We start from the raw sequence: 15,297 nt of genomic DNA, 5'->3' as shown, positions 1-15,297 counted from the left end.
CCGCATTTGTCATTACAGCAAATCGCTAATAGAATTGCTGAGCGTACACGAGTAGCAGTTGCTTCCCGTCCGTCCATACGCAATACAGAAACTCCTATCGTTCTCGATCGACATAATACTGGTCCGCTACCGCGTCATATTCACATTGACGATGTTGCTCAGTTCCGCCGTTTGAAAGGTCAAAATTTCATGTTGAGTACAAAAAATCGCAACCGCTGCTGCATCCTTAAGGATTCTGGAATTTGTTTAGTAGAAAATATAATTGTTTATCGTAATGTCACTTACCTCGTTGTGAAATAATTCGATTCGGTGGAAGCTTTCTTCAACGTCGGTATATCGTCAAGCGATGTAGGGTTCTTCAAGTGTCAAACGCTCACTGAAAACGTTTCAATGGTTCCATTTGTCGATGTTCAATCAAAGTGTTATATGATGCCTCTATGGTCACCTCGTCGCACCGGCAACAGCGACGTTGAAACGGTTGCTGAAGATACATTCGTAGTTGCCGCAATGAATCCCTACTGATAACGCAACCGAGGAATGCGTTGTCGCTGTTTTCATTCGTATTGACTTCTCTCTTTTCTATTGGGACTCTATGGCTACAATGTCTCGACTTTTATTTACTCTTTTCTATTTACCGTTGAATTTTCGCTTCTTGGAGAAGTTGTTTTCGGGCCAAAGAATTGTTTGTCCATTTTTCAATTGCATGTCCTTCTATCGCATTAAGCGTTCTACCGTTTCTAACATGTTTTTATGGTACTTCGAAAGTTTATTAATTCTCTGTCGCAATACCTCCTCCTCCCCCCCCCCCCCCCCCCGCCATAAGTAGATGTTCTCGCGGTTGTTTTTTAATCCACAGCATGGATACGTCACGACCGACGAGAAACAAACGGCCACCTTCATACCTTCGGGATTACAATCCCACTTTTCAAACTACGTCATCGGAGGAATATTCGGTAGATCAGAGCGGGGAACCTATTCCAGAAAACCGCACGAATTCGACGCCTCGAGAAACCGAGGCTAATCTACGGGGTGCGATGGAGGCCCTTCAAAATTTCCCACCGTTGTATAACAATCATACGTCACTTGCAATTGCCACGCATGGGCAATACAATACTGTGCGTTCAAAAAATTAATTAATGACGATATCCGCAGTAAGAGTTCTTCGTAAAAACGCGTAATCTCGTTTTTCGCAAATTGAATCTCAGGACACCGCGGAACCGGAATACATTCCGTCATCAACGCCGGGATCCGAGCATCCCGAACCGTCGTCATTAATAACGTTGGAATGTCCTCATCGGAGCGGAACATCGTCATGCCAACAAGATGCAACGACATCAGAGGAGATATCGGCTATGACCCCCGGACAATTCCAGACGACATCGGATCATGATATCCGCGCGCACGGGGAGAAAACGCCAACGCGAATTACAACGACGAGCGACTCAGCTTGCAGCACGACGAGGCCTAACGAGACATTGACGATGCAACATGAAGTGGAACAACAACAACATCAACGACATCGACGAGAACCGCAACTAACACAACAATACAATTTATCTCTACATTATCAACGAGACAACTCTGGATCACAATTGCAGCAACAAAAATCCTTTCAATTTCAGAAAACGCCAACGCGTACCACAATGACGAGTGACTCAGCTTGCGGCACGACGAGGCCTAACGAGACGTTGACGACGCAGCACGAAATGGGACAACAACAACAGCAACGACAACAACAGCAACAACAACAACAACAACAACAACAACAACAACAACAACAACAACAACAACAACAACAACAACAACAACGTCAACTACACCGACAAGAACCGCAACTAACACAACAATATAATTCATTTCCACAATATCAACGAGACGACTATCGATCACAATCACTACAACCGCAACCCTCTCAATTTCAGGATGAAGCGGATCAATATCAACAGCCGTTGTATGAAAATCCATGGGGTCGTTCTTATAAACAACAACAATGGCAATATCCACCACGGCCTTGGCCCCAATTCAATCAGGCATTCAAATTCGCTTCGGAAGAGTCGGTGACAGCACTGAGAGAGGATGTAACGTAAGAAACTGCCCCTCGAATCATTTACGCGTCTTTCGTGACAATCAGGATTTTTTTAATAATTTACGTTCCTCTCATTCTGTTGTTTTTGATATTTAGGTCGCTCGCGAAAATCGTGAAAAAGGGAATGCGGTAATTATTACGAAATACTAGCACGTATATCAATATAGTCGTTGCCACATGATTGTTATCGATACATTTTCTCTTTCTCCATTTAAATGAAATTCAACGAATAGCGATCTCAAGAAATCATATGAGCGGGAACTATCCACGGAATTTCCCGAAAAACCTAGATCATTACCACTTACGAGCCCCGAGCAAATAAATGATTTCGAGGCCATACCGGACGACGAGTACAAGAATGTGGTAAGCTTATAATATCACCCAAATTATACACCACTCGACGAGACTTTTCTATTTTTTAAAGAATATTACATAATGCTCCAAATAAAATTGTAAGCAACTTTTCAAAAAACGGAAATCAGAGCGACTGCTCCCCCCCCCCCCCCCTCCCCCCTTGATGTTTGTCATGAAGAGAAAAATTATAAAAAAACGGTCAAGTTCAAAAGTACGTGTACACGCGACCGAAAAGAAATCGGAAAAAATATGTACATTAGTTTAAAATTTCATTAAACGTTTCTATCATAGCTGTCACAATCTCGATAACTTACCATTTCAGGTCAGATACTTGGGGTCGCTCGGTGGCCACACATTAGTTGAAACGGCTAACGAGATTTTGAAGAACGCCATGGAAGATTCGGTATCGCCGGCTTTGACCTGGCTCGGCCGAAAACCAAATGAGATAGCTCTTGGCAAAACAAGATTTGCCAAAGCCCTTTATGGTAAGTAATGTTATGAATTAATCAACTTTTCTTTCTCAATCCGAAAGTAAACTAATCATTTTTGTCATTACGTTTGCAATATAGCGGCAGTTGCGAGGAATAGAAATTATCCGAAACCAGATTGGTCCCAATTCACCGACGCAATGACTAACGCGCTCAGGAGTTCGAAGCAGCGCCATCGGAACAGCCTGAATAACGCAAAGGAAAATCAAAGGGGCCCCAGAGGAAATGTTCCACCCAATGATCAGCCCCGGCGTATTGAGAATCGTACGCCATCTCATTCGCAGACGCATGATGGAAGCGGTAATTCGGATATTGAGAATGTTGACGAGGATATGAGACGACGAAATCGCAGCCTTCAACGTCGCACGCGCAACAACGCCGCTCACCAACGATCCCGCCAACGAAGCGTGTCAAGGTCGTCCTCAGATTCGATGCTGTCAAGCGCAAGGTCACGTTCTCCGATCTAATCGATAGGTAGTATCCCGCCAAAGAGGTAAACAGCTTTGTGTCACACAAATAGGTAATTCATTTTTTTTAATGCATGTTATTTAATAAGGTAGTAGCTAGGAAGTATAATTATTTGCGAGTGAAAGAACAGAGTGCATCGTATGAATGAGTTAGTGGTTCGGATTCCACAAAAAACGTAGGTCCCCCAATGCACGGGTGTGCAGTTTAAAGTATCCGGGTTTTCGTGGGGTGGGTAGTCCATCGTAAATTAAAAGATGGCTAGCAACTCCGCTAAACTCGGGTTTTTCTACTGTACGCCCACATTCATCGTACCATGGGCCCAAAGTCACGATACGAATTCACCCGATTAAATGCATGTTCATTTTTATTACTTTATGTTAGATTAAATAATTATAACTATTACTGTATTACTTACCGATTTGCCGATACTGCCTCATCGATTCAATGATTGTTTCTTTTTTCGAATAGCTCGGGAACGGGACATTGCGTTCTTCGGGTGATCGCGAGTCGACAAGGTAATGTACCGTCGACACTCTGCTCGACTGTCGGTAACAGAGCCGCGTTGCTCGAGCATCGTAAATTATACGGCACAGCACGCTGAGAATACGCCTTTACCTCATTGCTACAGTCTGTCACTGATTCTTGGTTTCGATGCTGTTATTTTGCACTTCAATCCGGTCTGCACTACGTGTCGTCCCGTTGCCGTTCTCTTGCTGTTACTCCGTATTACAAGCCACACGTTTTCTCACTAAATAAGTGTGCCAGCAAGGGCACAGCAACGGAACGGCACGTCGTGCTGTCCTGACATGCGATTTATTATTAGTTTAATGTTCTTAATAATAGTATAGGTTAGTTATACCGAATGAAATTCGTTCGCTGGAAAAAGTGAGAAGTAAAAATTGCCGTCATTCCAATATCAACTGGGGAGTTATTTTTGGAAGCTTGAACATATTTAATGTGCAAAATGTTTTTTATTTATCGATGCACAATAACATCCCTTGTATAGTACAGGACAATTCGTTTCCATTCTTATTCAATTAGTGCAATTAAGGGAATATTACTTGAAGATAACTCTCTAAATACGCTCTGCATGAATATTTGTGCTCGATCAGTTCTAGAGAAGCCCTGATTTTTATTTGAATAAACAATTTTAATGAATAGTGATGGGCCGGACAAGTACTTTTAACTCATATTTAAACATAATTTGTATCGATCCAATCGACGTCGAATATTGTGAATAATATCAGAAGCTCCTGAAAGACTGAAAAGAATCGATATTCTTATAAGTCTTTGCCACCATAAAGTAAGAAATGACTAGCTTGCATGTGATTTTTTTGGATTTAAAAGCTTCTTAGAACAATTCCATAATGTTGAAATTTGGAGTTACTCATAAATTACTTGTCCTTCGATTGATATCATAAATTTTAGTGCTGCACGTAACTCAAGTGGTAACTTTTCAATTCATTAGAAAATATTTGGCCTCGAATTGATATAATAAATTTTAATGCTGCACGTAAATTAGATGGAATTTTTTTCAATTGATTTAGCTGTTCGAATCAAATAAGAAGAATGAGGCATCGGTTTCCAAAATGATTTCAAGACCGATTTTTCGGTTTTTTATTTTTTACTTGTTATTTGATTCTTTTGACACTTTAAAAAATAGATACAGATTAGTTTTTTTTACAGATAATGTTTTTTCAAGATTTGTGAAAATTGTTTCGAATTGTTCTGTATTTTTTTTTATAAAATTATTTTTTTGACAATTTAAAAAGAAAATATTTTTAAAGTTTTTTTCATGGATGGAATTATCAGCAAACGAGGGACCATCAATGTACTTGTCCCAACCTTTTTTTTCCTAGGGTATATTTATCCACAGAAATTTCAGAGTTCGCAGGTATCTGCTGCGGTTCAATGTATCTGCGCAATGAGCTTCGAAGACAGCAATTTCAAATCTATCCATAAATGAGCAACTGAAGACTTTTATAATCAATTTTTTACTTCATATATATTGAAACGGCACTCCCTTTTATTCGAACGAAATATCACATTTGAATCCCGCGCCACGCGAGCTTGTACTCAGCCGCTCGACGCGACTCTCCGTGGCTCGGCGTAAAGGCTATTGCTTTAATAAGAAAAACTCTTTTCTCTCGTAATTACTTTCATTTTATGTTTTAAATGACACAATTAATTTCATTTTGATACGAGGCAAGATTCAATTAAACAAAACAAGTTAAAAAGTCGGTGTCAAAAGCAATTGAGAGCGTCCAGAGAAAACTTGTCCAGAAAACTCCAATAGCGTGCTGGCTCCAACAGAAATGACCAGTCACGAGCGAGCATTTGGTTCCAGGGGAAATAATGATCGAAAGTGATCATAATTTATTAATTTAACGTTGATTAAAGAAAAACTTGCTTTATTTAAGCTTTAAAATACAAAATACAATTTTTGTTCGCTAAAAGCAGTTGATTTTATACGAAAATCATTTATTTTACAAAAGCGAGGGAAAACAGCCTCTAGTTTGTCCAATTACAGCTCGAGCGGGAATTGGGGAACCAATCCCCGAATTTAGAGATCGAACTATGGTTGGAGATTATTTTTCTAAGCGAATCAAAGTCCAAGTTATTTTTAAACGGAATTATTATCATTATTCCTTTGTTCAAACGAGTATAAAAGGCCGTGCGGAGCAACCACGGCAGCTCATTCTTGAATCAGCTCTCGCTTCGAATACAGAGGTAGTGACTCTGGAAGACAAGCTCCAACAAACCAACACCCTATAAAATTCCAAATTTCACGCCGAGAGGGAGGGGATTGTGCGATTCCGTACGATCTGCAGATTCGAGGGTGAAATTCCTTTCCAATCACGCCGAGAGGGAGGGGACTGAGCGATTCCGTTCAGGCCAAAGATTCGAGGGTGATTTCCCATTCATTCAGTTAGAGAGGGAGGGGACCTTGCGATTCCGTGGGGTCTGAAGATTCTCTAACTTGATCCATCTGTCCTATGTTAAAGAGGGAGGGGACCCTGCGATTCCGTGGGGTCTGAAGATTCTTGGCATAGGCCCCTTTTCCTCAACCCATTTTTGATTTTTTTTTTGTTGGAAGCAAAAGATTAGTTTAATTTAAAAATAAAAGCTTCATGATCCTCTTAGAGGCGAGAACCGATTCAATTCTCCAAAATTATTTCAATTATTTACAGAGACAAAACTTTGATAGAAAAAGAAAATTTATTTGTCCAAAAATTAATCAATCTCAGTTGATTTGTATCGAGCCTGTCCGCAAATATCATATAAAATTGTATAGAAGCAGAAAAGTAATCGGGTTGATTACATTTGAGAGTTGACAAAAATAGGAATTAATTTCTGAGCTCACCGATCTGAATTTATAAGAATTAGCAAAAGAGAGCAGAAATAATTAAAGGGGACAAGTTTCTTGACATTAGGGAAAGAAACTGTAATTTGGACAAGTTAATTGAAATAAAAGAGCAATTCCGTAAAATTGGACTAATTTATTGAAATTAGGGATATACTTTCGTTCATACCGCAAAACACCAACGATTTGCACCGTATTAACATTTGTTCAACCAAATTATTTTGAATAAACACGATTGTTATATTTTCAAACACAAATTCTTAATCTCTCGTTCATTTCATGCCTGCTCCTAAATTTTTAGTAGCTCGAAAACACGCGTAGCGGGTGACGTCATAAAAGCGTACCGTTACAACTTGGCGCCCAACGTGGGGCAGGCATTGCAACAGGACGTGAGAATTTAGAAATTTTTTCTTTTCTTTGAAAAATTACTTGAGTTCTTGAAATGGCCGATACAAACAAAATAGAGGAAGTTATCACGGATTCTGGATTCCAGAACCCAAAAACAGAAGCTCAAACACATGATTTCACAACCACGCTTCCGCCTCCCGGAGCGGGTGATATTTTTAATGAGTCAAGGGGCATCTTCGCTGACAATTTAGATGAGTAAAGTGATAAAGAAGAAAACCGCTTGGACGAATTTGGCACGCCAAAATCGGACCGTGGACAACCAAAATTTGGAGAAGCCAACAACCAATTATTGGTCAGTTTGATGGAGGCAATGCAGGAGATCAAGTCGCAGGTCCAAAGTATGGCGAATGAGATCGCCAAAAATAACCAGGCCTATACCGAATTAAGGGCCGAATTTTCGGAAAGATTTACCGTCATGCAGGCTAAAATTGCATCCGACGTACATCAGATATACGAACCAATCAAACGCCATGTGACGGGTCTCACAAGAATTGTCCAAGAGAACGAGGCAAAAAGCGCCGTGGTCGAGGTGAGCATGGCTCAAATGCAGTTAGACATGAATGCGATACGAAAAAGAGTCGAGAATCTTGAGAACACGAACAAATTCAGCAGCCCAAAGACCGAAAGCACACGCATTGTTCCAAAGCCGACAGAAGAAATTTCCGATGACGCAGGAAATGAATCAGATAACGATGAGACGGAAAATGAAAATCCTCGAGGACAAACTTTTCGGAACGAAACAGCATTGCATCCCAGCAAAATAAAAATCAAAGCTCCTACGTACAACGGATCAAGCGATAAAAGGCCTATCAAATTTATTAAAGAATTTAGACAATATTGCGAGGTTACAAACCCTACTGTCACCGAAATGAAGTTCTTGCTCGGTCAGTGCCTCGAAAAATCCGCTAAAGAATGGTGGGAAGTGGTTGAAGAAAAGGTCGACAGTTTCGAGGACGTCGAGACAAGGTTTATAAACCGTTTCTGGAGTCACGACGTGCAGAGAAAGGTACGAAAGGACCTGGAATTCGGGAAATATCCCGAGAAACCAGGAAAATTAACTAAGGTGGAATATGCGACAAGGATTTTTGGAACGGCTAGGGATTTAATTCCGCCCCCAAGTGATTCAGATATCATTGCTTCCCTTTCGCAGCACTTTACCGAGGAGATAAGAGCCACGATCATGAGTAGGGGATTCGAAACCCTTGAGCAGCTGATCGAGTTCTTAGAAAAACTCGATCAAAGCGGGCCGGTGAACACGGGCATGGAAGAGCAGAGGGCTCACAATCAGAAAAACCCAAATGGTAACGATAAACACGAACCACGCCCGTTTAAAATGCCACCGTTAATTAATTGGAGCAATCAAGGGGGTAACCAGAACAACAACAATCGAGGAAATCAGAACTGGCAGCAAAACAACAATAACAATTGGAATCGAAGCAACAATGGAGGTCATAATCGAGGATATCAGAATGGTTACAATCCACCGCCTCGCAACTTTAATCAGAATTACCAACAAAATTATGGTTATCAACGGCCGAACAATGGGGACTCCAATGGACAGAATGGAAACAACCGTCCCAGTTACAATTATCAACAAAATCGCAATTGGGGACCACCGCAACAAACTCAGGGACCACCACAAAACAATGTACGGTACCAGCCACCTCCGAACAACAATGCTCGGCAACAACAACCGATTCAAGCCATAGAGGCGACAATCGAAACAAAAGTTGAACCTCAGCCAAGCACTTCAAGGGCGGGAAACGCATAAGCGTTGTACCCGTACTCAAAAGAAATCGTCAAAATAAAAATCAAAATAAAAACGTGCGAGGTACAACGAAAATTGAAGTAAAAAATGAATACCAGATGCAAGAGGCAACAAAATGGTACCTCAATGGCGAAAAACGCTTAAATCGTGATAATGAGTTCCCCATTAATACAATCTTCACGGATACCCGTGAATTCTTGTTAGGGGAAGAAATAAATGGGGAGGCAGTCCCGATTATAGAATGCCCAGAGATTTACGCGAAAATCGAGGGGATTCCGGTCACTGCACTCATAGATTCAGGTTCGAAAGTGACTACGATTTCGGAGGAGTTCTATTTGGAGAATAAAGAAGTTTTAAAAAATTGTCCTCTTTTGCCAGTGACAGGAGTTACGGTAAAAGGGGCAATAAAAGGAAAAATGACAAAGATAAAGCATCAGATTATGGCTGTAACAGAGATCGGAAAAATAAAGACTTTCGTAAAATATTTAATAGTGCCTGGCTTAATAAGGGATGTTTTGCTGGGGGTAGATGCCCTTCAACCTTTAAAAAGTTTAATAGACCTGGGAGAGATGTCTCTCCAGGTCAAATACAATGAAGTCATTGAAATAATTCCCGCGGTGGGGAAAATTGAAAAAGAAAAAAGTGTAGAATTCAAAATGGGAGAAAAAGAGAGTAATGTAGTTATTAAAGAAGAGATAAAGGGTAAAAATGAGAATGAAGTTAAAGAAGAAAATGAAGGAGTAAAAAAAGAAATTAAAAATGAAGAAGTTACTGATGAAGATGAAGTTGAGGAGAATGTCGTTAAAAAAGAAGACAGTGAAGTAATGGAGGGAGAATTAAAAAAGGAAATTAAAGATGAAGAAGTCGTGGGAGAAATTAAAAATAAAGTAAATGAGGAAGTTAAAGGTGATGAAACAATTGTTGAGGGAGAAATAATAGAAAAAGAAATCAAAAAAGAAAAAGAGAGTATGGTTGAAAGGGGAGAAGTTACGTCGGAGATTGAAGAAGTTATTGAAAAAGGGGAAATTAATGAAAAATGGGGATTAAAAGAAAATGATTACAAAGAATTATTGAGAAGTAAAACTATTAAGCCAGTGCAAAGTTTAAAGAAAATTATCACCCAGCCAGTACATAATCTGATGTGCAATCAAGAAAATAATGAAGTCACAATAGAAGAAATTAACGAAATCGTAGACCACACAGAACTCTCCGAAAAAGAAAAAGAAATCCATAGGCAGGTTTTATGGAATAGAAGGAATGTTTTTCGAAAAAGTACAGGTAGAATCTCGGTTTACGAACACGAGCTAAATATTACGACGGATAAACCGATCGTTGCTCACGCTTACGAGGTTCCATTGATGCATCGGGAAAAAGTGGATAAAGAAATTGAGAAATTGTTAGATTATGGGATTATTCAGAGATCTAGTAGTCCGTGGATAAATCCAATCATTCCAGTCATAAAGAAGGATGGATCTGTTAGATTATGTCTAGATGCGAGGAAATTAAATCAGGTGATGGAAGATGACCACGAGTCGGTTCCAAACATAGAAGAGGTTTTTCAAAAATGTTACGCAGCTAAAGTCATGACAACGCTTGATCTAACGAATAGTTTTTGGCAAATTCCTCTGCATCCAAATGCAATGAAATATACAGCCTTTAGATATCGTGGAAAAGTGTACGAATTTACTGTCACTCCATTTGGATTAAAAACGAGTACTGCATCATTGTTAAGAGCCTTAGATATTATTTTACACGGTCTAGGCGACCACGTGATTAATTTTGTAGACGATCTATTGTGCATCTCAACAAGCTTCGAAGAGCATATGCAACAATTAGATGAACTTTTAGACCGATTAGAACAACACGGTATGACAATCAAACTAAAAAAGGCCAGATTTTTTAGGAAAGAAGTAGAATTCTTAGGCCATATTCTAACGACTGAAGGTATTAAACCTCAGCCCGAAAAGATACAAGCAATACACGATTTTCCTGCACCCAGAAATCTGAAACAGCTTAGAGGTTTCCTTGGACTGATCAATTATTACACGAAGTTCACAAAAGAACATGCAAAAGAAACGATTCCTCTTTTGAAGTTATTACGCAAAGAAACAAAATGGGAATGGGATAAAGAAAAACAAGTAGCATTTCAGAAAATAAAAGATTTATTCGTGAATAACGTTTTGCTTAAACATCCTGATCCGACTAAAGAGTACATTTTGCAAACAGATGCAAGTAATTATGCATTGGGGGGCACTTTAGCTCAACGCGACGATAACGGAGATTTAGGGGTTGTAATGTTTGCAAGTAGGACGCTAAAAGGGCCTGAATTAGCATACACGACTACTGTAAAAGAATTGTTGGCAATAGTGTGGTCGCTAAAAAAATTGAGAACTTATTTGCTAGGATCAAAAATTAGAGTCGTCACAGATCACCAAGCAATCACTTTTTTAAAAAATAGTCAGCTACTTAGTGAGCGTCTAACTCGATGGATTTTGGCAATCCAGGATTACGATATCCAGTTTGAATACTGTCCCGGTACGAGAAATGTGGTAGCCGACGTTCTCAGTCGTTTGAATCCACCGGATACGGGGGGCAGAAAAGGCAGAGAATTAATCATAAATACAATGCTAGCAACAAAACCATCTAGAGAATTAGAGAACATGTTTAAGAACATAGGAGATTGGCAAATGAGGGATGAAAAAGTTCAGGAAATCAGAGAGAGGATTGAGAATAATGAAGACAATAAATTTCAGTTGATAAATAATATTTTATTAAAAACAAATTCCAGTAAAATCGTGTTACCGCCTGAAATCTTCCACCGTTTAGTATCTGAAACACACGAAATGTACGGTCACATAGGGGCAAAGAAAGTTTGGAAAATTATAGACGAGGATTTTACTTACCCGGGGATGTATCGTGTCATAAGGCAGATTCTCGCATCATGCGATTCGTGCCAAAGAAACAAGGTTCCGAATCAGCATTCATATGCGGCACAGCAAAACATCATTCCGGAAGGACCCGGAGATATCGTTTCAATCGATTTTTTCGGTCCTTTGCCAGCCTCTCAGGGCGGGATGAAACACATCCTCGTTACGATCGATGTCTTTTCAAAATTTGTCGCTCTATATCCATTGAAAGCTGCAACAGCGCCAGCTACAATCAATAAAATCTTTAATTATTACATTCCGGAGAATGGGAAACCGAGAAAACTACAATTCGATCACGGAACGCAGTTTACGTCGCGATTATGGTTACAAAAGTTAGCTAGTGAGGGAATACAACCGGTTTTCTCGTCTATCAGACATCCCCAAGGAAACGTAGTAGAAAGGGTAAACAGAGAGATAGGGAGATTTTTTAGAACGTTCCTAACTGACAAGCACACTGATTGGCTAAAATGGGTCAAGGTAATTGAAGATTGTATTAATGAAACTCATCACGATACTACGGAAATGACGCCAATTGAGATACAAAAAAATATAAAACCTCAAAGAATCTGGAAAAATTGGATTCAAATCGATAAAGAAGAAAATGAACAAGAGGATGAAATTGAAGAAAAATTAATGCTGGCGCGAGAAAGGATTGCAAGAAAAGGAAGAAAAAGAGCTGAAAAGTTCGATCAAAGACATAAATTAATAGAATTTCAAGTTGGAGATCTTGTGTTAGCAAAAGCATGCAACGTGAGTGATCCAATGAACAAAAAGATGGCAAAGTTCTTTTCTATTTACGAAGGACCGTATAGAATCAAAAAACAAATAGCAGCTGCTACTTACATTCTCGAAAACACGAACACCGATGTGGAGAGGGGAATGTACCACGCTGCCAACCTGAAAAAATACAAAAGTTAAATAAACAAACAATAAATTCCTGATTTTCATTTAATACTCACCGACGGGACGAACTCCTGGAGGAACCTGTAAAAAGAAAGGACAAAAGTAAAGTTTTTATTTTATGTGTACAAAGAAACAAGAATTATGCATACTTACCAAGAGGGATACGTCGCCCAGCTGACCTGAAAAGAAAAATAAATAAATGGATAAATAAACAATAAACAAATTTATGATTTTCATTTAATACTTACCCGCAGGGGATACAATCCAAAGGGAACCTGAAAAAAAGGAAAACAAAGAAATTATATTTTTAGTTATCCTCTAAATTGGAAATAAGAATCATGCGTACTTACCTAGAAGAATGTCTCACCCGGTGAACCTGAAAAATAAAACACAAATAATAAATGAGACTATCAATTTGAATTAATACTTACCGTTGGGGAACGAATCCATGACGAAAACCTGAAAAGAGAAAAAGAAAAAATTATTATTATGATTTAAACAACTAAGAGATAAAGAATTATGTTTACTTACCAAAATGGTTACTCCACACACGACGAGGACCATCAATTTTATGAAAAACCTGAAAATAAGAAAAAAAATTAATAAGATCGAAAACAAACTAAAAAATTCACCACTTACCTTATAATTTTATGAAAAACCTGAAAAACATGAAAAAAATCAATAAAATCGAAAACAAAATAAAAATGTAACAACTACCTATAACCACCATAACTCGAGCAAACACAAACGGGAAAGCAACAATGAAAAGGAAATAAAAAAAAAAATTGGACAAGAAAGAGCGGCAAACTTCATTGCGCTCGAGAGGGATGCTCGAAAAAAGGGCCACGCCGGCGGACTTCACCGTGTAGCGAAAGGCGGTGCAGCAGACAAAGAACGGGGAATCCGGTGATCTTGAACAAAAATTGAATCACCGAACAAGAACCCGGTGACAATGAACAAAAATTAAATCCCCGAGTGCTACGAACAAAGGAGGACGCGACCAACAAATTGAACGAAAAAGTAACAAAAAGAAGGATTAAGGGACCAAGAAAAAAAAGGTAGGAAGCAATTGAAACACTAAAAGGATACAAATAAATTAAACCAAACGTTTAAATAGAAAGAATGGACGCGTCGACGCAAATGAGGTACCCGGGTGTTAAGGTGCACTTCTCTCAGCAAACCGGGCAAACCAGCTTCTGGGATGGACGACAAATTCAGGGGCTAGATTCCGAAATCAAAAAAATTTCCAATGAGAAGAAAGTGAAAAGGGACGACGAAGAAGAATTAAACGAGAAGAAAAAACAGAGGAAAAAGACACAGAGCACGGATACGCAGACTGATCTCCCGAAGCATAAGGCAGCACAGGTGTCCCTGTGGCAGCTCGTCACTGGAGACATAACGCCACGACAGAGAGCCGATGCGGAAAGGACACGGCGATTCATTGAAATCTCAAAAGTAAGGCTAATAAAGAAAGTAGGGGGAAAGGAACAGCAGGCCCAGGAGGCAGAGGAAGGCAATAAGGAAGAAGAGAGGCGAGTAACGTCAGAGAAGGGCAAGAGAGAAGAAAAAGATTATAAGAAGAAAGAACAAAGAGAAGAACCGACGAAACTAGAAGGAAAAAAGGGACCACGTATCCAGTTACGAAGTCTAAAAACGCTGGAGGGCCAAAATTGGCTTGACGACGAAGTCATTAATGAGTATATGGCCCTGATCGCCGATCGTGAGAGTAAAAAAGGAAAGCGAATTGAAAGGGTGCATTGTATGAATTCCTTCTTTTACACCCGTCTTCAAAGTGGGGGGTATCAAGCGGTCAAACGATGGACGAAAAAGAACAATCTCTTGTCATTCGCAAAAGTACTCGTACCTGTTCATCTTCGGAATCATTGGTGCCTAGCAGTAATAAACGTAATGAACAAAACGCTAAGCTACTACGATAGTTTGGGTGGACAAGACGAGGGTTGTCTGACTACCCTCTGTAAATACCTTGTAGAGGAGGCAAAAGAGCACGAACGGTACTTCAACGCCGAAGAATGGGCATTAATAACCAAAAAGAAGATTCCCCGTCAAAGCAACAATCATGATTGTGGGGTCTTCGTGTGTTTATTCGCAGAAAATGAGGCGGCTGGACGTGCGTTGAATTTTACACAAGGGGATATAAAAAAAAATAGGAAAAGAATCGCCGAAGCAATCATGAACGGGAAATTGGAGTAGAAGGAAGGAATATATCCATGGTTCACCTGGCTGATAAATTAATCAATGACGATCAAGAAAACAAAGAGACAACGGATTTTTTTTTATGTGGGTTTATTTTGAAGCAACCCTCAGATCGTTGACTAAATGATGAAATCGAGTAAAATATCTTTATTTTCATGAGAGCAGTAATCATTATGACCAGCGCCAATGTGCAAAAGGACTTTTTATTTATTTTTCAAAGAAAGAAAAGGAAAATACATTTTTGTTGACTATTATCCAATAAACCGAGCAAACTTTGTTACCTGACAAATCTTTGGTGTTTCCGCGTCATTTCTTTT

The 15,297-nt window shown here is 39.4% G+C and overlaps 1 protein-coding gene and 2 long non-coding RNA genes across 3 annotated transcripts; 2 read left to right on the top strand and 1 right to left on the bottom strand.

Annotated features, from left to right (window-relative positions):
* Window positions 1–2,374: 2,374 nt before the first annotated feature.
* On the top strand, window positions 2,375–3,095 carry LOC122408132 (uncharacterized). The gene is made up of 3 exons (XR_006260377.1): window positions 2,375–2,449; window positions 2,763–2,925; window positions 3,010–3,095. It is a non-coding gene; the product is annotated as an uncharacterized lncRNA (long non-coding RNA).
* Window positions 3,096–11,807: 8,712 nt separating this feature from the next.
* Window positions 11,808–12,938, bottom strand: LOC122407938 (uncharacterized). The gene is made up of 4 exons (XR_006260320.1): window positions 12,920–12,938; window positions 12,823–12,847; window positions 12,707–12,760; window positions 11,808–12,074 (listed from the first exon to the last, which is right to left on the bottom strand). It is a non-coding gene; the product is annotated as an uncharacterized lncRNA (long non-coding RNA).
* Window positions 12,939–13,888: 950 nt separating this feature from the next.
* LOC122408069 (sentrin-specific protease 1-like) lies at window positions 13,889–14,977 on the top strand. The gene is made up of 2 exons (XM_043414615.1): window positions 13,889–13,927; window positions 14,072–14,977. The coding sequence occupies exons 1-2, from the start codon at window positions 13,889–13,891 to the stop codon at window positions 14,975–14,977; spliced, it is 945 nt and encodes a 314-aa protein (XP_043270550.1).
* Window positions 14,978–15,297: the final 320 nt, after the last annotated feature.

The sequence above is a fragment of the Venturia canescens genome, chromosome 3, assembly GCF_019457755.1.
Source record: "Venturia canescens isolate UGA chromosome 3, ASM1945775v1, whole genome shotgun sequence".
Lineage (NCBI taxonomy): Eukaryota > Metazoa > Arthropoda > Insecta > Hymenoptera > Ichneumonidae > Venturia > Venturia canescens.
Note: the sequence above shows the minus strand (reverse complement) of the source record. Positions and strands in the feature narration are given on the sequence as shown.

Bases quoted from the DNA above. Each gene is read 5' to 3' on its own strand.
- LOC122408069 (XM_043414615.1), top strand. From the start codon at position 13,889: ATGGACGCGTCGACGCAAATGAGGTACCCGGGTGTTAAG. The intron at 13,928-14,071 runs GTGCACTTCTCT...AAGAAAAAACAG, and splicing joins TGAGGTACCCGGGTGTTAAG to AGGAAAAAGACACAGAGCAC.